Source organism: Macaca mulatta, chromosome 16 (genome assembly GCF_049350105.2).
Source record: "Macaca mulatta isolate MMU2019108-1 chromosome 16, T2T-MMU8v2.0, whole genome shotgun sequence".
In the NCBI taxonomy this organism is placed as follows: domain Eukaryota; kingdom Metazoa; phylum Chordata; class Mammalia; order Primates; family Cercopithecidae; genus Macaca; species Macaca mulatta.
The window spans coordinates 66,287,230-66,307,034 of record NC_133421.1 but is presented as its reverse complement, the minus strand read 5'-3'; the positions used below and the strand labels follow the sequence as shown (position 1 = coordinate 66,307,034).

The following is a 19,805-nucleotide window of genomic DNA, read 5'->3' as shown; positions in this document are numbered from 1 at the left end:
TGTGACTTCTCATTCCCTGAAGCTCCTGTATCTTCACCCTCCTGAAACCCTTTCTTCTTGGCACCTTTCTCTCCACGAGGCTCTTCCAAGAATGGGCAGGGGTGAGGAGACAAAGTGACAGACTCAGGGTTTGCAAGAGTGAAAGACACCTATTTAATGGCAAAATAGTGACGGAAAGCAGCACAAGTAAAACCCTCATTTTTCCTATTACAGATAAATCGCTTGAAAATCCAGTTTAATAAGATCCCGTTATCCCTCTGAACACCAACTTCCTGATCCTTATCCCTACCGGTGTCTTCATTCATACTCCTTTTCCATCTCATTTTCTGTTTTTTTCATTTCTCCTATTTCCCCAAATTGTGTTTTTCCCAGTTCTTCTGGCTCTCTTCTGCCCACTTCTGAAAGTTTATTTAGTTCTTCTGGTTCCTGTCTGCTGAACTCTCCTGAGAGTCTTTGGCCTAATTCTCCTGAAGGCCTCCTATAAATTTCTCTTGACTCTCTTCTGCCAGCTTCTAGTAGCTTCCTGCCTGTTTCTCCTGATCTTGTGCCTAATTCTCCTGACAGGCCCTTGGCAACTTCTCCCAAATCGCTTCTGGCTTTTCTTGCTTCCACACTCTGCTTTCCGCTTGCTGTGCTCTGCAGAGCTCCCCCAAAAGCCTCATCGTCCTCATCCGTCTCTCTCTCATCCTCAATATGGTCCCACTGCTTCACCACCTTCTCGGGCTCATCTCTCACTCTCCTCATGTCCTTCTCTGTTATTATTCTATCTTCATACAGTAAAGCTTCTGAAAAATAAGAGAAAAGTGGGAGGAAAGATAAAAGTTTGTTCATGTCAGGCCGGGTGTGGTGGCTCGCGCCTGTAATCTCAGCACTTCGGGACGCTGAGGCAGGCAGATCCCTTGAGGCCAGGAGTTCCAGACCAGCCTGGATGACACAGTGAGACCCTGTCTGTACTAAAAATACAAAAATTAGCCAGCCATGGTGGTTGGCGCCTGTAGTCCCAGCTATCTGGAGGCTGAGGCAGAAGAATCACTTGAGCCCAGGAGGTTGGAGCTGCGGTGAGCCAAAATCGAGCCACTGTACTCCAGCCTGGGTGATAGAGCGAGACCTGTCTCCAAAAAGGGAAAAAAAAAAAAAAAAGAAACTGTTCATCTTTGTGGAGGCCTGTGCTTTTGAGAGGCAGATGAAAGAAAGGCCCTGAGAATGACTGTTTTTGCTAGCTTTTTAAATTGGTGTTGACAGCACACCTTTCCAAAAGCAGAGAAAGGGAACCATCATTTACTGAGCCCAGCTCCGTCCCGCGCATCACGTGAGGACTGTATAGCTTATCCCATCCGGACATCAGGAAAATGCGCACTGCCGTTGATTTGAGTTTGCAGTCAAGGGACCTGAGACTGATAGGAAGGAAATCACATGGCCGGGCGGCATGGCTCATGCCTGTAATCCCAACACTTTGGGAGGCCGAGGCGGGTAGGAGGCCAACAAGGTGAAACCCCGTCTCTACTAAAAATACAAAAATAAGCTGGGCGTGGTGGCGGGCGCCTGTAATCCCAGCTACTTGGGAGGCTGAGGCAGGAGAATCGCTTGAACCCAGAAGGCGGAGGTTGCAGTGAGCCAAGATCTTGCCATTGCACTCCAGTCTGGGCAACAAGAGCGAAACTCTGTCTCAAAAAAAAAAAAATTGGCCGGGCGCGGTGGCTCAAGCCTGTAATCCCAGCACTTTGGGAGGCCGAGACGGGCGGATCACGAGGTCAGGAGATCGAGACCATCCTGGCTAACACGGTGAAACCCCGTCTCTACTAAAAAATACAAAAAACTAGCCGGGCGAGGCAGCAGGCGCCTGTAGTCCCAGCTACTCGGGAGGCTGAGGCAGGAGAATGGAGTGAACCCAGGAGGCGGAGCTTGCAGTGAGCTGAGATCCGGCCACTGCACTCCAGCCTGGGCGACAGAGTGAGACTCCGTCTCAAAAAAAAAAAAAAAATTAGCCCAGAGTGGTGGCATGAGCCTGTAGTCCCAGCTACTCAGGAGGCTGAGGCAGGAGAATCACTTGAACCTAGGAGGCAGAGGTTGTAGTGAGCCGAGATTGCAGCACTGCACTCCAGACTGGGTAACAGAGGGAAACTCTGTTTCAAAAAAAAAAAAAGCCGCAGTGGCTCACGCCTGTAATCCCAGCACTTTGGGAGGCTGAGGTGGAGGTTGCAGTGAGCCGAGATTGCACCACTGCACTCCAGCCTGGATGACAGAACAAGACTCCGTTTCCAAAAAAAAAGAAAAAGAAATCACACAATGGTCACACTGCAAGTAAGAAATGGCAGAGTCAGAATTTGAACCCAGGACAGTCTGACCCCAGAGAACCTTCTCTTTTCTCTACAAGAAATAGCGTAGGTGCTGGCAAACAACAGAAGGGTTTTCTCCAGCATCTTCATTCTGACACTTTCTCTTTGTCCCTGGGAAGCACGTTCATTATTTGTTGGGAGGTTTCCTATGAAAATATAGGAAAAAACATAGGAAAAAAGATAGGGTTCCTATAAAGATATAAGCTGCTAACAAAAAAGTTCAGCTGACGAGTTATTTTACAGGCAAAGGGATCCTTGCTCCTAAATGTTTTTTTTTTTTTTTTTGAGACGGAGTCTCGCGCTGTCGCCCAGGCTGGAGTGCAGTGGCCGGATCTCAGCTCACTGCAAGCTCCGACTCCCGGGTTCATGCCATTCTCCTGCCTCAGCCTCCCGAGTAGCTGGGACTACAGGCGCCCGCCACCACGCCCGGCTAATATTTTGTATTTTTTAGTAGAGACGGGGTTTCACCGTGTTAGCCAGGATGGTCTTGATCTCCTGACCTCGTGATCCGCCCATCTCGGCCTCCCAAAGTGCTGGGATTACAGGCTTGAGCCACCGCGCCCGGCCTTTTTTTTCTTTTAAATCAGTTATGGAGAAAAGTTACATCCCCTTCTGCATCTCCCTTACGTTCTTCTGGCAACCACTAGTTACTGAGGTGTCTGTAGAGGGTCTGGGGTCTCAGGGATCACAGCCCTTTGGAGGTGAAAACAGATGCAATGCTGCCACCTGCTGTTCTGAGAGGGAAGTGCCCGGCAGTTCTCCAGGCACAAGGATGCAGGCCAGGGCAGGGAGACTGGGGTGTTGGCTGCTTCCCCGCAGACTCTCTCTCCACAGCGGTTGCTCCTGTGGCTTCTCAGAGCAGCTCAAAGGGCATGTGGGGGCGGAGACAGAGCCCTTCTGAGGGGGTCCAGCCACCACAGAACAGGTGCTGGGTAATAAAGGGCTGTCATCTGGCTGCTCAGGTGCCCAGAAACCTCCCGCTGCCCTACCTGGACCAGAGAGGATTTCAGCCTTGCAGCCTGGAGGGCTGCAGCCAAGAATCTGCACTGGGCTGTGTCCTCCCAGGCCCCCAGCCCCGGCTCTGTTCACCACAGTCTGGCTGGAGTCAGAGCTCCGTAGACCGGGGCAGGAAAAGGCTGTCTGTGTCACTAGAAACAGTGTGGCACGGGCCGGTGCATGGGTTCTAGAGCAGATCGCCCAAGACTGAAAACCACTGTAGCCTCTAACCCCTCTGCCTCCATGTCCTCCATAAAGTCAAGCTAATAACACTTCCTTCATAGTGTTCCTCAACGGATACGGATAGGATGAGTCCATGCGCACCAAGCCTCTGGAAGAATGCCTGGCCTGCAGGAAGCATGAATGGGGGTCGGCTACTGCGCTTAACACCCCTGCTCCTCTAGGCCCCTCTCCAGTGGGATAGGGCTGCTCAGCCATCTTCTGCTTCTCCTTCCCTCACTCCCACCCTGCAGGAAAGGAGAGCCCAAAGGCAGGGGCCAAAGGCCTCTTTACTCCCTGGAGACCTTGTGAGAAAGAATGTGGTAAGGCACAGCTGCCAGGCAGCCTCTGCCCCTCGTGTCCCTCTGCACCTGCCCATCACACTGCCGGCCCGAGAGCAGCACCGTAGTGGGGAGGGTGGGGCCCCAAGTCACCCCTCCCTAGCTACATGACTCTGACAGAGCACTCACCTCACTCAGCCTCCCTTTCCCCCCATAGCACCTACACCTCCTAGTGGGGTAAAGACCAACAAGATCACTCCTGTCTGGTGCTTAACCCAGTGCCCGGCACTCAGTAAGAGCCCCCAAAGGGTAGCTACTGTTATTCCGTCTCTGTGCCTTTGGTCCTGCTGTTCCCTGCTGGAAATGCCTTTCTTCTCCCACCTCTCTCCTGGAAAACTCCTGGGCATCTTTTGGAGTTGGAGGTAGATGATTCTTCCTCGTCGAAGATTCCTCTGCCTCCCCAGAGGAGCCCGCGTCCCGTTGCACGCACCCTCATGGCAGCACACCTCCACCTCGGTGTAGCACCTGCGTGCAGGAGCCCAGCAGCTGACAACTCCACTGGTCAGCCTTGCCCAAAGGGCCATGGGCTCCTCCAGAGCAGGGATGTGCCTCTGTCTCCCCAGAATCTAACACCTTCCAGGTACATGACAAGTGCTCAACATATACTTGATGAATCAGTTGAAGAGAGAAATGAGTGCGCTCTGGGGTCAGATAGTTCAGCCCATGGTGGCCTGAAACCTCGCCCTCTACTGCCCCAGAGATAGGCTAGGGCTGCTGGTGGCACTGAAATCAGAATCCATGGTGGGCAGTGCCAAGCTCCCAGACGGGGGAGCTGCTGTCACGTGTGTCTCGGACTAGAGGAAGAGAAAGCAGAGAGAGAATGCTGAAGTTGCCTTTTCAGAGTTCAGGAACTCACCTCCCTCGCTCTTTTCTTTGAGATTCTCCATGTAGTTGGTTTTCCTCAATTCTCCGATGATACCCTTGTTGGCATCGTCCAAGGCCTGTGGATGGTAGAGGGAGCTTAACCCGTGTGTTTGGCACCTACACCATTAATTTTCCCCACCCAGATCAATCCCAGAAGGCAGGGCTCTAGTGGGAACCTGCCACCCTTGGTTTCCCTCTGGCCCCTCCGATGACCCCTACCCTCAGGTTAATCTACACCGACTCAGAATGATCCACACCAACTTGTGTCTGAGAGATACAAGACTGTGAGTCAGTCAAACGCGTTTCTCTTGGGCTTAGGCATGTATTGGGAGTTGTGTCTATCTACTCATTTCTACCTTTAGATGAACCACCTAAAGCTGCTTTTAGCTTCAGTCAATGCAAAAAGACAATCCAAACCTGCAAGCACTCAGCAAGCCAGCACTGAAGGGACCCAGAAACACACCAAGGCGACAGGACTGCCTTCAGAAGGGCCTTCCAGGATGTCTGCAGTTTCCCCAACTCGAGTGTGCGATCCCTAGAGGCCTGGAGCTCAGCCTGTGAGCCTGTGGAGGGCAGGTCTTGCCTTCTTGCTCATAGCAGGCTCATGGCTGGCACTGACAGTGTCTCCCGAGCAGCTCCAGGGCCTGGACGCACTCTCTTGTGGTGTTGGTCTGCTCACCCCCGCCCCCCCAACTGTGAACCTTCCTACCTGGAGTTGCCGATCCAGGAGGGTGAAGGGTCAGGGGTCTGGTCCCATGAGGAGTCACTGAGGGTCACAGGGACCTTCTCTCTGCCCCTAACCCTTCAAAACCACTGCCTAGCCTTCAAGGTGACCTCAAATCCTCCTTGTTGGAAAGCCTCCAGCTCTGCCTCCCAGCGGAGGCTCTCTCACTCTGAATTCTCCTAGTCCCCTATGGCGCTGGTCATGAACCAGGGTTTGTGCTTTTTTTTTTTTTTTTTTTTTTTGAGACCGAGTCTTGCTCTGTCGCCCAGGCTGGAATGCAGTGGCACCATCTCTGCTCACTACAAGCTCCACCATTCTCCTGCCTCAGCCTCCCGAGTAGCTGTTTTTTTTTGTTTTTTTTTTTTTTTTAAGAGACAGGGTCTTCCCATGATGCCCAGGCTGGTCTAGAACTCCTGGACCCAAGTGATCCTCCCACCCTCAGCCTCCCAAAGTGCTGGGATGACAGGTGTGAGTCACTGTGTCTGGCTTTTTACTGTAATCTTGTGGGCCAGGACCATGGCTGTACACCTTTGGGCTTAGCAGCCTGGAGCCAATCTACACTCAGTGAGTATTTCCTGAACTGAACGGCCATGCTCTCTGTCTGCAGGGCGATCACACGGAAGTATGTGGCGCATGGCACATCTGGCAGGGCTGCAGTGAGGTGGGTGCTCTTCGCCTGGAAGCCAGAGCTGGGGACATGGCATATACGACGAGGATGACAATGTGCTAGGCCTGGGCTCCCCTGGGCCGTGTGGTGGCAGAGGATAGACTGCGCCTGCTGGGGTCTTTTGGGTATGATTGCTCCGCTCTGAGAGGGCAGTGTTAGCCTCACCACAGTCCTCACAAACAGCTCACCATGAACCTGCCTCCCAAAAGACAGAGGGGATCCGGTCACTTCTCTGCTGTCCACAGCCCTTCAAGTCCAGGCTGGTGTGCTAACTGTCTGGGGCTTCGCCACCCCACCCCCGCCATCGGGAACCCCCAAGCTCTTGGACCCAGGCCAGGATCTCTCTTCTGCCGGCCACCGGCCCTCAGCGCCGGCCTCCCACGTCTTCAGTGCACTTGCACCTCCTCGGCCTGGCCAGCTCTGCTATCCTAGTCCTTCAGAGCACAGCATGAGGTCTTCCTCCAACTGGGAGTGTCCTGAGCCTTCACTTCTCAGGGTCCCTGCTCCCTTTGCCCAGGGCCTACAGACCCCAGGCTGGTCCCTGAGGCCATGCCCCTTTGCTGCCCACAAGTTATGCAATCTGGTTTCTTTCAATCATGGCACAAGCTCCCCGAGGACAGGGGCCTCATTTACTTCACTCCAGCAGATACTTCCTGGGGTCCAGCTGCGTGTCAGTGGTGCTCTGGAATTTGGCTATGGGAAGGGCTTAGGGAAGCTGTCTGGTCAGCAGCGGGAGGAAGAGGCCTAGGTGAGCGCGCACCTGTGAGGTCGGTGTGCAGACTTTACTGAGCTTGTGCGTCTGTTTACCTGGATGCACTGGGAGTGGGTGGGATGGAGGAGCCCAGACCACCTCCAAGTTTCTCCTCTGGTCTCTGCCTCCTGACACAGTGTAGGCCAGGCCAGCACTATTCAACAGAAATTTCTGTGACAATGGGAATATTCTAGATCTGTATGACGTAGCACCCATAGGCCACAGGTGGCTGGGTTTTTTTTTTGTTTTTTTTTTGTTTTTTTTTTGTTTTTTTTTTTGTTTTTTTTGAGATGGAGTCTTGCTCTGTCGCCCAGGCTGGAATGCAGTAGCAAGATCTTGGTTCACAGCAACCTCCACCTCTCAGGTTCAAGCGATTCTCCTGCTTCAGCCTCTCAAGTAGCTGGGACTACAGGCGTGCGCCATCACACCTAAGTTTTTGTATTTTTAGTAGAGACAATGTTGGCCAGGATTGTCTCAATCTCCTGACCTTGTGATCCACCAGCCTCGGCCTCCCAAAGTGTTGGGATTACAGGCGTGAGCCATCACACCCGGCCTCACATGTGGCTATTAATGACTTGAAATGTGGCTAGTGTGGCTGGGTGCAGTGGCTCATGCCTGTAATCCCAGCACTTTGGGAGGCCAAGGCGGATGGATCACGAGGTCAGGAGTTCAAGACCAGCCTGGCCAAGATGGTGAAACCCCGTCTCTACTAATAATACAAAAAAATTAGCTGGGCATGGTGGCACATGCCTGTAATCCCAGCTACTCTGGAGGCTGAGGCAGAGAATTGCTTAAACCTGAAGGGGTGGAGGTTGCAGTGAGCCAAAATCGCGCCACTGCACTCCAGCCTGGGTGACAGAGCGAGACTCCGTCTCAAAAAAAAAAAAAAAAAAAAAAAAAAATGTGGCTAGTGTGACTGATAATTTTTTTTATTTATTTATTTATTTTTTTTTTTTTTTGAGACAGAGTCTCGCTCTGTTGCCTAGGCTGGAGTGCAATGGCATGATCTTGGCTCATGCAACCTCCACTTTCCAGGTTCAAGCGATTCTTCTGCCTCAGCCTCCCAAGTAGTTGGGACTACAGGTGTGTGCCACCATACCCAGCTAATTTTTTGTATTTTTAATACAGATGGGGTTTCACCATGTTGGCCAGGCTGGTCTCAAACTCCTGACAAGTGATCCATTCGCCTGGGGCTCCCAAAGTGCTGGGATTACAGGCATAAGCCACCACGCCCAGCCTAGTTTTAATTAACTTTACTCTAAGTAGCCACACGTGGCTAGCAGCTGCCTCCTTGAGCAATGGAAGTCTAGGCAATTACAAGTGCACAATGTGGACTTTGATGGGGGACATATCGAGGCTGTGAAAGCCAGATGTGAGGGCTCCTCACCCAGACTGAGGGGTCAGAGAAGGCCGCCTCGAAGAGGGGACATCTAACCTGAAACCTAAAGGTTGAGTGGGAGTTAGCCAGGTGAAGGAGGTGGGAAGGGAAGGTTTAGAATATTCCAGGCAGAGATAACAGCATATGTTATGAGGCATAAGAAAGCTGTTCAGGCCGGGTATGGTGGCTCACACCTGTAAACTCAACACTTTAAAAGGCTGAGATAGGAGGATCGCTTGAGCTCAGGAGCTCAAGACCAGCCTGGGCAATATAGCAAGACCTCATCTCTACAAAAAATAAAATTTAAAAATATCAGCCAGGCATGGTGGCCCACACCTGTAGTCCCAGATACTTATCCCTTGAGCCCAGAGATCAAGGCTGCAGTGAGCTGTGGTCATACCACTGCACTCTAGCCTGGGTGACAGAGCAAGACCTTGTCTCAAACAAAAAAAAAAAAAAAAAAGAAAGAAAGAAAGAAAAAGAAAGGAAAAAGAAAGCCTGTTTAAGAAGACAGGAAGCTGGTATTGGCTGGAGCTGGAATACAAGGTGATGGGCGCTGGGGACTGGCCAGCAGGAAGGCTGGAGAGGCCCACAGGGGAGAGCTTACCCAATGCCTTCCTACCCCTGAGAGGAAAAGTCAGGAACAGAGACACCCAGGCAGCAATAAAGGGTTTAGGCAAGAGAATGAGGAAATCACACTAGATTTCTTGTCTCCTGGAAGAGGTAGTATTTTTCAAACTTCCAAGTTCTAACGTCAATTTAGACCAGGGGTCCCCAACCCCTGGGCCACTGACTGGTCCATGGCCTGTTAGGAACCGGGCCACACAGCAGGTGAGTGGAGGGTGGGCAAGTGAGCATGACGCTGTCAGATCAGTGGCGGCATTAGATTCTCATAGGAGGGAGACCCCTATTGTGAACTGCACATGTGAGGGATCTACGATGCACGCTGCTCATGAGAATCTAATGTCTGGCCGGGCGCGGTGGCTCAAGCCTATAATCCCAGCACTTTGGGAGGCCGAGACGGGCGGATCACAAGGTCAGGAGATCGAGACCATCCTGGCTAACACAGTGAAACCCCGTCTCTACTAAAAAAATACAAAAAACTAGCCGGGCGAGGTGGCGGGGGCCTGTAGTCCCAGCTACTCGGGAGGCTGAGGCAGGAGAATGGCGTGAACCCGGGAGGCGGAACTTGCAGTGAGCCGAGATCTGGCCACTGCATTCCAGCCCCGGCGACAGAGCGAGATTCTGTCTCAAAAAAAAAAAAAAAGAGAATCTAATGTCTGATGATCTGAGGCGGAACAGTTTCATCCCGAAACCATTTCCCCCGCTACCAATCCATGGAAGAACTGTCTTCCACAAAACTGGAGCCTTGTGCCAAAAAGCTGGGGGACTGCTGATGAAAGAAAATGAGGGCTGGGTACAGTGGCTCAGTCCCAGCACTTTGGAAGCCCAAGGCGGGAGGATCACTTGAGTCCAAGAGTTTGAGACCAGCCTGGCTAACAAAGTAAGACCCTGAGTCTACAAAAAATAAAAAAATTAGCCCCCAGCATGGTGACATGCATCTGTATTTCCATCTAGATGGCAGGCTAAGGTGTGAGGATTGCCTCGGCCCAGGAGGTCAAGGCTACAGTAAGCTATGCTCTCACCACTGCACTAAGCCTGTGTGACAGAGAGACACTATCTAAAAAAAAATAAAAGTAAAAAGAAAAAGAAAATAAGAAAATAAGGTTAGGCATGGCCGGGCGTGGTGGCTCAAGCCTGTAATCCCAGCACTTTGGGAGGCCAAGATGGGCAGATCATGAGGTCTGGAGATCGAGACCATCCTGGCTAACACGGTGAAACCCCGTCTCTCCTAAAAAAAATACAAAAAACTAGCTGGGCGAGGTGGCGGGCGCCTGTAGTCCCAGCTACTCGGGAGGCTGAGGCAGGAGAATGGCATAAACCCGGAAGGCGGAGCTTGCAGTGAGCTGAGATCCGGCCACTGCACTCCAGCCTGGGCGACAGAGCGAGACTCCGTCTCAAAAAAAAAAAAAAATAAGGTTAGGCACAGTGGCCCATGCCTGTAATCCCACCACTTTGGCAGGCCAAGGCAGGAGAATCATTTGAGGCCAAGAGTTTGAGACTAGCCTGGCCAATATACCGAGACTCCTTCTCTACTTATTTATTTATTTAGAGACAGGGTCTTGCTCTGTCACCAGGCTGGAATGCAGGGGTGAGATCACTCCTTGTTACAGCCTCAACTTCTCAAGCTTGAGTGGTCCTCCCACCTCAGCCTTCCAAGTGGCTGGAACTATAGGTGTATGTCACCACACCCGGCTAACATTTTTTGTTTTTTAGAGATAGGGTTTTGCCATGTTACCGAGTCCCAGCAATACGGGTGGGTCCCAGGTCAGGTCCCACCATGCCTGGCCCTGTCTCTATTTAAAAAAAAAAAAAAAAAAAAAAAAAGGCCGGGCATGGTGGTTCACACCAGTAATCCCATCACTTTGGAAGGCCGAGGTGGGCAGATCACCTGAGGTCAGGAGTTTGAGACCAGCCTGGCCAACATGGCTAAACCCCATCTCTATTAAAAATACAAAAATTATGGCCAGGCGCGGTGGTTCACACCTATAATCCCAGCACTTTGGGAGGCCTAGGCGGACAGATCATTTGAGGTCAGGAGTTCCAAACCAGCCTGGCCAACATGGTGAAACCCTATCCCTACTAAAAATACAAAAATTAGCTGGGCGTGGTGGCGGGGGGCGCCTGTAATCCCAGCTACTCGGGAGGGCAGGTGAATCGTTTGAACCCGGGAGGCGGAGGTTACAGTGAGCTGAAATCGCACCATTGCACTCCAGCCTGGGTGGCAGGCGAGACTCAGTCTCAAAAAAAAAAAAAAAAAAAAAGGCCAAGCACAGTTTACATCTGTAATCCCAGCACATTGGGAGGCTGAAGAAGAGGGTGGATTGCCTGAGCTCAGGAGTTCAAGACATAGTGAGACCTCATCTCTACAAAAAAACTTTAAAATGAAGCAGGAGGATAACTTGAACCCAGAAGGTCGAGGCTGCAATGAGCCATAACACTGCCACTGCATTCTGACCTGGCCAGAGGGAGTGAGACCCTGTCTCAGTAATAAATAATAATAATAAATAAGAAAACAGAATGCAATAGGAAATATCAGCATGCAGAGTACATAGCAGAGGTAAATAGATTTTGTAAAATTTTTGTTTCTGGGCTGGGCACGGTGGCTCACGCCTATAATCCCAGCATTTTGAGAGGCCGAGGTGGGCGGATCACGAGGTCAGGAGATCAAGACCATTCTGGCTAACACAGCGAAACCCTGTCTCTACTAAAAATACAAAAAATTAGCCAGGCATGGTGGCGGACGCCTGTAGTCCCAACCACTCGGGAGGCTGAGGCAGGAGAATGACGTGAACCTGGGAGACAGAGCTTTCAGTGAGCCGAGATCATGCCACTGCACTCCAGCCTGGGCGACAGAGTGAGACTCTGTCTCAAAAAAAAAATAAAATAAAATAAGTAAATAAATATAAATAAATAAATAAATTTGTTTCTGATTTTTGTTTGTTTTTCAAATAAAACTGTGTCCTGGGTTACTATACAAACTGATGGCAATAGCAGACACTTCGAAGCCATTACCCCATCTAGAGTGTGTCCTACAGTTGGTGGATAATAAATGGCTGTGGGGCCGCGCATAGTCGCTCACGCCTGTAATCCCAGCACTTTTGGGGAGGCCGAGGTAGGTGGATAACCTGAGGTCAGGAGTTCGAGACCAGCCTGGCCAACATGGAGAAACCCTGCCTCTACTAAAAATACAAAAATTAGCCGGGCCTGGTGGCATGCACCTGTAATCCCAGCTACTTGGGAGGTTGAGGCAGAAGAATTGCTTGGACTTGGGAGGTGAAGGCTGCAGAGAGCCAAGATCATGCCATTACACTCCAACCTGGGCAATAGAGCAAGACTCCATCTCAAAAAAAAAAAAAAAAAAAAACCAGAAAAAAAAAAAACCGACTCTGGAATGGCCACCCAAGCAGGCCGAGGGGGAACTGAAGGCCTGACCACCGGACCCCACTCCCAACACCCGAAGCCCGGTGGGTGGAAAGGCTCACGCTGATGATGGCCTGCTGCGCCTCATTGTTATGCACAAGCTTCGCTCTCTCCAGGGCCTTCTCAAAATTGTTCACGGCTGACTCGAAGTCTCTCAGCTTCACTGGAGAGCAAGGGGAGAAGGCACAACACAGGTAGAGTGTGACTATGTGTGGGGCGTGATGGAGCCTCTGGCTGCTCGAGCACTGCCAGGGCCCATCAGAAGCTTGTGTGAGCTGTAGTCCCTCCCAGGCCCCAGGGAAGCATCACTGAGCTGCTCAGCACCATCCCTTCCACCGTGTTCCTGGGCTGTGTCACCACTGAGAACCAGGGCTGAGGAACCTGGGCCTTGGGTTTCAAGTCATTCAAAGGGGTTGGTTAGAGAAGGGGACTGTGGTGCAGTCTAGTGCACACATCATGTGTCTCTAGAGTGGAGGAGAAAACCGCATCCTGCTCCATCTTTAGATTGTTCCAGAAGAGGAAATTCTTTTGGTTGTTTTTTTTTTTTGAGACAGAGTTTCACTCTTGTTGCCCAGGCTGGAGTGCAATGGTGCGATGTCGGCTCACTGCAACCTCTGCCTCCCAGATTCAAGCGATTCTTCTGCCTCAGCCTCCCGAGTAGCTGGGATTACAGGCATGTGCCACCACACCCGGCTAATTTTTTTTTCTTTTTTTTGAGACAGAGTTTCACTCTTGTTGCCCAGGCTAGGGTGCAGTGGCGCAATATCGGCTCACTGCAAGCTCCGCCTCCCGGGTTCACACTATTCTCCTGCCTCGGCCTCCCGAGTAGCTGGGACTACAGGCGCCTGCCACCATGCCTGGCTAATTTTTTGTATTTTTAGTAGAGATGGGGTTTCACCGTATTAGCCAGGATGGTCTCAATCTCCTGACCTTGTGATCCTCCTGCCTTGGTCTCCCAAAGTGCTGGGATTACAGGCGTGAGCCACCGCACCCAGTCTAATTTTGTTTTTTCAGTAGAGATGGGGTTTTGTCATGTTGATCAGGCTGGTCTCAAATCCTGACCTCAGGTGATCTGCCTGCCTTGGCCTCCCAAAGTGCTGGGATTACAGGTGTGAGCCACCGCTCGGCCAGAAATTCTTTTTTTGAGACGGAGTCTCGCTCTGTCGCCCGGGCTGGAGTACAGTGGCCGGATCTCGGCTCACTGCAAGCTCCGCTTCCCGGGTTTACGCCATTCTCCTGCCTCAGCCTCCCGAGTAGCTGGGACTACAGGCACCCGCCACCTCGCCCGGCTAGTTTTTTGTATTTTTTTAGTAGAGACGGGGTTGAAATTCATATTTTTTAAATGGTCATTCATTTTTTTCAAAAATGATATGCAGACCAAACAAAGCATGGAGGGCTGGATGCAATCCATAGGCCAGCTGCTGGAACCTCAGCTGTCTCGAGTCCAGGCCCTACTCAGGTACAATCTGAACCCATAGAAAAAGTGGCTCATCTGGGCTCTCCATGCCAATTAGTGCTGGAGCTGGGACTGAAATGATTAACAGATTGAGTGACTGATTTGAGTCCTCAGAGCTTCATTTCATTTTCAAAAATTAAATATATAGGTCAGGCCGGGCGTGGTGGCTCACACCTGTAATCCCAGCACTTTGGGAGGCCAAAGCGTAAATCAAAGGTGGGCGGATTGCTTGAGGTCAGGAGGAGTTTGAGACCAGTCTGGCCAACATTGTGAAACCTGGTCTCTACTAAAAATACAAAAATTAGCCAGGCATGGTGACGGGCGACTGTAAACCCAGCTACTCTGGAGGCTGAGGCACAAGAATTGCTTGAACCCAGGAGGCAGAGGTTGCAGTGAGCCGAGATCGCACCACTGCACTCCAGCCTGGATGACAGAGTAAGACTGTCTCAGGCCGGGCGCGGTGGCTCAAGCCTGTAATCCCAGCACTTTGGGAGGCCGAGACGGGCGGATCATGAGGTCAGGAGATCGAGACCATCCTGGCAAACACGGTGAAACCCCGTCTCTATTAAATACAAAAAAACTAGCCGGGCGAGGTGGCGGGCGCCTGTAGTCCCAGCTACTTGGGAGGCTGAGGCCGGAGAATGGCGTGAACCCGGGAGGCGGAGCTTGCAGTGAGCTGAGATCCGGCCACTGCACTCCAGCCTGGGTGACAGAGCGAGACTCCGTCTCAAAAAAAAAAAAAAAAAAAAAAAAAAAAAAAAAAAAAAAGACTGTCTCAAAAAAATTAATTAATTAAAAATGCATACATACATATATACACACATACATAGGCCAGGTGCGGTGGCTCAAACCTGTAATCCCAGCGCTTTGGGAGGCTAAGACAGGCAGATCACTTGAACCAGGAGTTCAAGACCAGCCTGGGCAACATAGTAAGACCCCATCTCTACCAAAAATACAAAATTAGCTGGGTGTGGGGCCGCACGCATGTAGTCCCAGCTACTCAGGAGGCTGAGATGGGAGGATCCCTTGAGCCCGGAAGATCAATGGATCTTCAGGTCAGTGAGCCCAGATTGTACTGCTGCACTCCAGCCTGGGTGACGGAGTGAGACCCTGCCTCAAAATATATATATATATATAATTAAATTAATAGAGACAGGGTCTCACCATGTTGCCCAGCCTGGTCTCGAACTCCTGGCCTCAAGCAATCCTCTACCTTGGCCTCCCAAAGTGCTGGGATTACAGGCGTGAACCTTTCTGCCTGGCCAAGAGCTTCATAAAGGAGAAAGTGCTTACCAGCCAAGGTCTTCACAGACCACTGCTTTCTTTTACAATTGAGTATATCCAAGATCTATCCTCCTCCTAAGCACTGCTTTGAGACCCATGGGGAAAATAAGCCCTTGTGCTCATAAGTCAGACTTTAAAAGGCCATTACAGCCAGTTACGGTGTCTCACGCCTGTAATCCCAACAATTTGGGAGGCTGAGACAGGCAGATCACAAGGTCAGGAGATCGAGATCAGCCTGGCCAACACGGTGAAAGCCCATCTCTACTAAAAATACAAAAATTAGCCAGGCATGGTGGTGGACGAACGGAATCCCAGCTATTTGGGAGGCTGAGGCAGAAGAATCACTTGAAATTGGAAGGCGGAGGTTGCATTGAGCTGAGATTATACCACTGCACTCCAGCCTGGGTGAAAGAGTGAAACTCTGTCTCAAAAATAAATAAATAAAATTAAATAAAAGGCTATTACACTTGGCCAGACACAGTGGCTCATACCTGTAATCCCAGCACTTTGGGAGGCCAAGGTGGGAGCACTGCTTGAGCTCAGGAGTTCCAGAACAGCCTGGGCAACATAGGGAGACCCTGTTTCTACCAAAAAAAAAAAAAATTTGCCAGGCATGGTGACATGCACCTGTGGTCCCAGCGACTTGGGACACTGAGGAGAGAGAATCACTGGAGCCTGGGAGGTTGAGGCTGCAGTGAGCCATGAATGCAGGGATGTGACACTGCACTAAAATCTGACTCTATCTGACAAAGCAAGACTCTATCTCAAAAAAGAAAAAAAAAAGAAGGCTATTACACTTGAAAGAAAATTTAAATGTAATTCTGAAAATATATGGAGTCACAGTATTCCTTCCAAGACCAGTGGGACTCTGACATTAAAGGTCTGCAGAGGAGTCACATGCTTATTCAAGAGCGTAACTCATTCAGGACTATTCTTTCATTCTTTCTCTCTTTTTTTTTTTTTTTTTTTTTTTTTTGAGTGAGGGTCAGGGTCTCGCTCTGTATCCCAGGCTGGAATGCAGTGGTATGATCATAGCTCACTGCAGTCTCAACCTGGGCTCAGGCGATCCTTCCACCTCAGCCTCCCAAATATTTGGGATCACAGGTGCCTGCCACCACACTCAGCTAATTTTTTTTTTTTTTTTCACAGTCGCCTGGACTGGAGTATAGTGGCGTGATCTCAGCTCACTGCAACCTCCACCTCCCAGGTTCAAGCAACTCTCCTGCCTCAGCCTCCCGAGTAGCTGGGATTACAGGCGTGCACCACCACGCCCAGCTATTTTTTTGGATTTTTAGTAGAGATGGGGTTTCACTATGTTGGCCAGGCTGGTCTTGAACTCCTGACCTTGTGATCTGCCCACCTCGGCCTCCCAAAGTGCTGGGATTACAGGCATGGGCCACCGTGCCTGGCCCTAATTTTTTATTTTTTGTAGAGATGCAGTCTCTTTATGTTGCTTTATTTTTTATAAAGATGAGATCTCCCTATGTTGCCCAGGCTGGTATCAAACTCCTGGGCTCAACCGATCCTCCCACCTTGGCCTCCCAAAGTGCCAGGATTACAAGTGTGAGTCACTGTGGCCAGGATAATTTTTTTTTTTTTTTTTTTTTGAGACAGAATCTCGTTCTTTCACCCAGACTGGAGTGCAGTGGCACAATCTGGGCTCACTGCAACCTCTGCCTCCCAGGTTCAAGCAGTTCTCCTGCCTCAGCCTCCTGAGTAGCTTGGACCACAGGTGTGTGCCACCACACCCAGCTAATTTTTGTATTTTTAGTAGAGATGAGGTTTCATCTTGTTGGTCAGACTGGTACCAAACCCCTGACCTCAGGTGATCTACCTGCCTTGGCCTCCCAAAGTGCTGGGATTACATGTGTGAGCCACCGCACAGGGCCCCAGTCTAATTTTTAACTGAATATGTAATTTAAAGTTATCTCAATGTGACAGGAAAATCACTTGACCCTGGGAGGCGGAGGTTGCAATGAGCCAAGATCGTGACACTGCACTGCAGTCTGGGCGACAGAGTGAGACTCCTTCTCAAAAAAATAAATAAATAAAGTTCAGCAGCTAGTAAGGATAAAGTTCAATGATTTTTAGAAAATTTACAGAGTTGGCCGGGCGCGGTGGCTCAAGCCTGTAATCCCAGCACTTTGGGAGGCCGAGACGGGCGGATCACAAGGTCAGGAGATCGAGACCATCCTGGCTAACACGGCGAAACCCCATCTCTACTAAAAACACAAAAAATTAGCCGGGCGAGGTGGCGGCGCCTGTGGTCCCAGCTACTCGGGAGGCTGAGGCAGGAGAATGGCGGGAACCCGGGAGGTGGAGCTTGCAGTGAGCTGAGATCTGGCCACTGCACTCCAGCCTGGGCGACAGAGCGAGACTCCGTCTAAAAAAAAAAAAATTAAAAAAAAAAAAAAAGAAAATTTACAGAGTTGAGGCCGGGCCTCCCAAAGTGCTGGGATTACATGCGTGAGCCACCGCGCCTGGCCCCAGCCTGATTTTTAACTGAATATGTAATTTAAAGTTATCTCAATGTGACAGGACAATCACTTGACACCAGGATGCAGAGGTTGCAGTGAGCTAAGATCACGCCACTGCACTCCAGCCTGGGTGACAAAAAAAAAAAAAGGTTCCCTCATGGGGCTTGGAGAGTCTACTGAACCTCTCTGTGCCTCAGTTTCCCTATCTCTAAAATGAAGATGATTATAATGCCTACATCATAATGATTCAATACAAGAATGCTGGCTGGGTGTGATGGCTCATGCCTATAATCCCAGCACTTTGGAAAGCTGAGGCGGATGGATCACCTGATATCAGGAGTTCGAGAACAGCCTGACCAACGTGGTGAAACCCCATCTCTATTAAAAATACAAAAATTAGCCAGTCATGGTGGTGTGTGCCTGTAATCCCAGCTACTCTGGAGGCTGAAGCAGGAGAATTACTTGAACCCAGGAGGCCGAGGTTGCAGTGAGCCAAGATCAAGCCACTGCACTCTAGCCTGGGTGACATAGCGAGACTTCGTCTCAAAAAACAAAACAGGGCCAGGCACGGTGGCTCATGCCTGTAATCCTAGCACTTTGGGAGGCCGAGGCAGTTGGATCACCTGAGGTCAAGAGTTTGAGACCAGCCTAGCCAACATGGTGAAACCCTGTCTCTACTAAAAACACAAAATATTAGCCAGGCGTGGTGGCAGACGCCTGTAATCCCAGCTACTCGGGAGCCTGAGGCCGGAGAATCACTTGAACCTGGGTGGCGGAGGTTGCAGTGAGCCGAGATCACACCACTGCACTCCATCCTGGGCAACAGCAGCGAAACTCCATCTCGAAAACAAAACAAAACAAAACAAAAAAAAAGTACCAAGGCAGAAGGAAAGTGGCTCAATACATGGGCTCTGTTGTGAGGACGACATGCTGTGTGGGTGTGCAGCTGAGCTCCTCAAGGGCAGAGGTAGGCTCAAGGTGCCCCAAGCTCTAACCAAGCTTTGCTTAATGTAGGCACTCACCACGTGCTGGTCAAAATGGGGTGGCTTATCCCCACTCTCAGAACAATCTGGGAAGGAAAAACACTGGGATGGTAAACTCAGTCCACAGGACTCCTAGCCCTGGTGTGAGCTGGGCCTGAAGGCTGGGAAAGGTAGGGTGGTCATCTCTGAGCCCATACCTTGTGCCTGGGCCACCAGAACACTGGCATTCAGTTGCCACTCAATGTCCCCTTCCTCCTCGGCACACTGCTGGGACTTCTCGCCATAATTCTGGGCCTGCCAGGCCTGGTCCAGCTCCAAGTAGCAGCGGCCAATCTCATGGAACAGCCAGGTCTTCTCCAGGGTGGTTTTTGCCAGAGGGATCTTTTCTTCCCACCTGGGGACATGAAGAACAAGGGCCAGCTTCATCCCCCAAAACCATGCACTAGGCCACAGGATGCCAAGGCTTCCTGCTGGGTGACGGAATAAAACTTGTTCTCCAACTACCAGTTCTTTTAGATACAAGGGTGGAGTTCATAAGCATAACAATATTTTAAGACTACTGAGACTATTTTGGTAACATCTATGGAACGTGGAATTTAATACAACAGTTGAGGCTGGCGTGGTGGCTCATGTCTCTAGCACTTTGTGATGCTGAAGTGGGCAGATCATCTGAGGTCAGGAGATCGAAACCAGCCTAGCCAACATGGAAAAACCATCTCTCTACTAAAAATACAAAAATTAGCCAGGCATAGTGGCAGGCGCCTGTAGCCCCAACTACTCAGGAGGCTGAGGCAGAAGAATAACTTGAACCTGGGAGGTGGAGGTTGCAGTAAGCCAAGACTATGCCACTTCACTCCAAGACTGGGTGACAGAGCAAGACCCCATCTCAACACACACACACATACACACAACACAAATAATGTTTAAGAATATTATCAAGTATGGTGGCTCATTCCTGTAACCCCAGCACTTTGGGAAGCCAAGGCGGGTGGACTGCTTAAGCCAAGGAGTTCGAGCCTGGGCAACATGGCAAAACCTCATCTCTACAAAAAATTACAAAAATTAGCCAGGCACGGTGATGTGTTAGCCAGGATAGTCTCGATCTCCTGACCTCGTGATCTGCCCATCTCTGCCTCCCAAAGTGCTGGGATTATAGGCGTGAGCCACCGTGCCCAGCCTTTTTTTTTTTTTTGATGGAGTCTCACTCTGTCACCCAGGCTGGAGTGCAATGGTGCAATCTCGGCTCCCTGCAACCTCTGCCTCCCCAGGTTTAAGTGATTCTCCT

General features: G+C 50.6%; 1 protein-coding gene and 1 long non-coding RNA gene across 3 annotated transcripts in view; one reads left to right on the top strand and one right to left on the bottom strand.

The window, feature by feature from the left end:
- Positions 1-129: 129 nt before the first annotated feature.
- The window catches only part of ODAD4 (outer dynein arm docking complex subunit 4), a 41,001-nt gene continuing 21,325 nt past the window's right edge, over positions 130-19,805 (bottom strand). The window contains exons 9-12 of one of the 2 annotated variants that reach the window (XM_028836482.2): positions 18,718-18,914; positions 12,383-12,483; positions 4,749-4,833; positions 130-785 (exon numbers count right to left, since the gene is read on the bottom strand). In XM_028836482.2, the coding sequence (XP_028692315.1) occupies positions 298-785; positions 4,749-4,833; positions 12,383-12,483; positions 18,718-18,914 (871 nt within the window). In that variant the 3' untranslated portion in view covers positions 130-297. The remainder of the gene's footprint in view (positions 786-4,748; positions 4,834-12,382; positions 12,484-18,717; positions 18,915-19,805) is intronic. The other variant, XM_028836483.2, reaches the window with a different exon arrangement.
- On the top strand, positions 1,102-16,242 carry LOC144335718 (uncharacterized). The gene is made up of 3 exons (XR_013406840.1): positions 1,102-1,609; positions 15,756-16,038; positions 16,210-16,242. It is a non-coding gene; the product is annotated as an uncharacterized LOC144335718 (long non-coding RNA).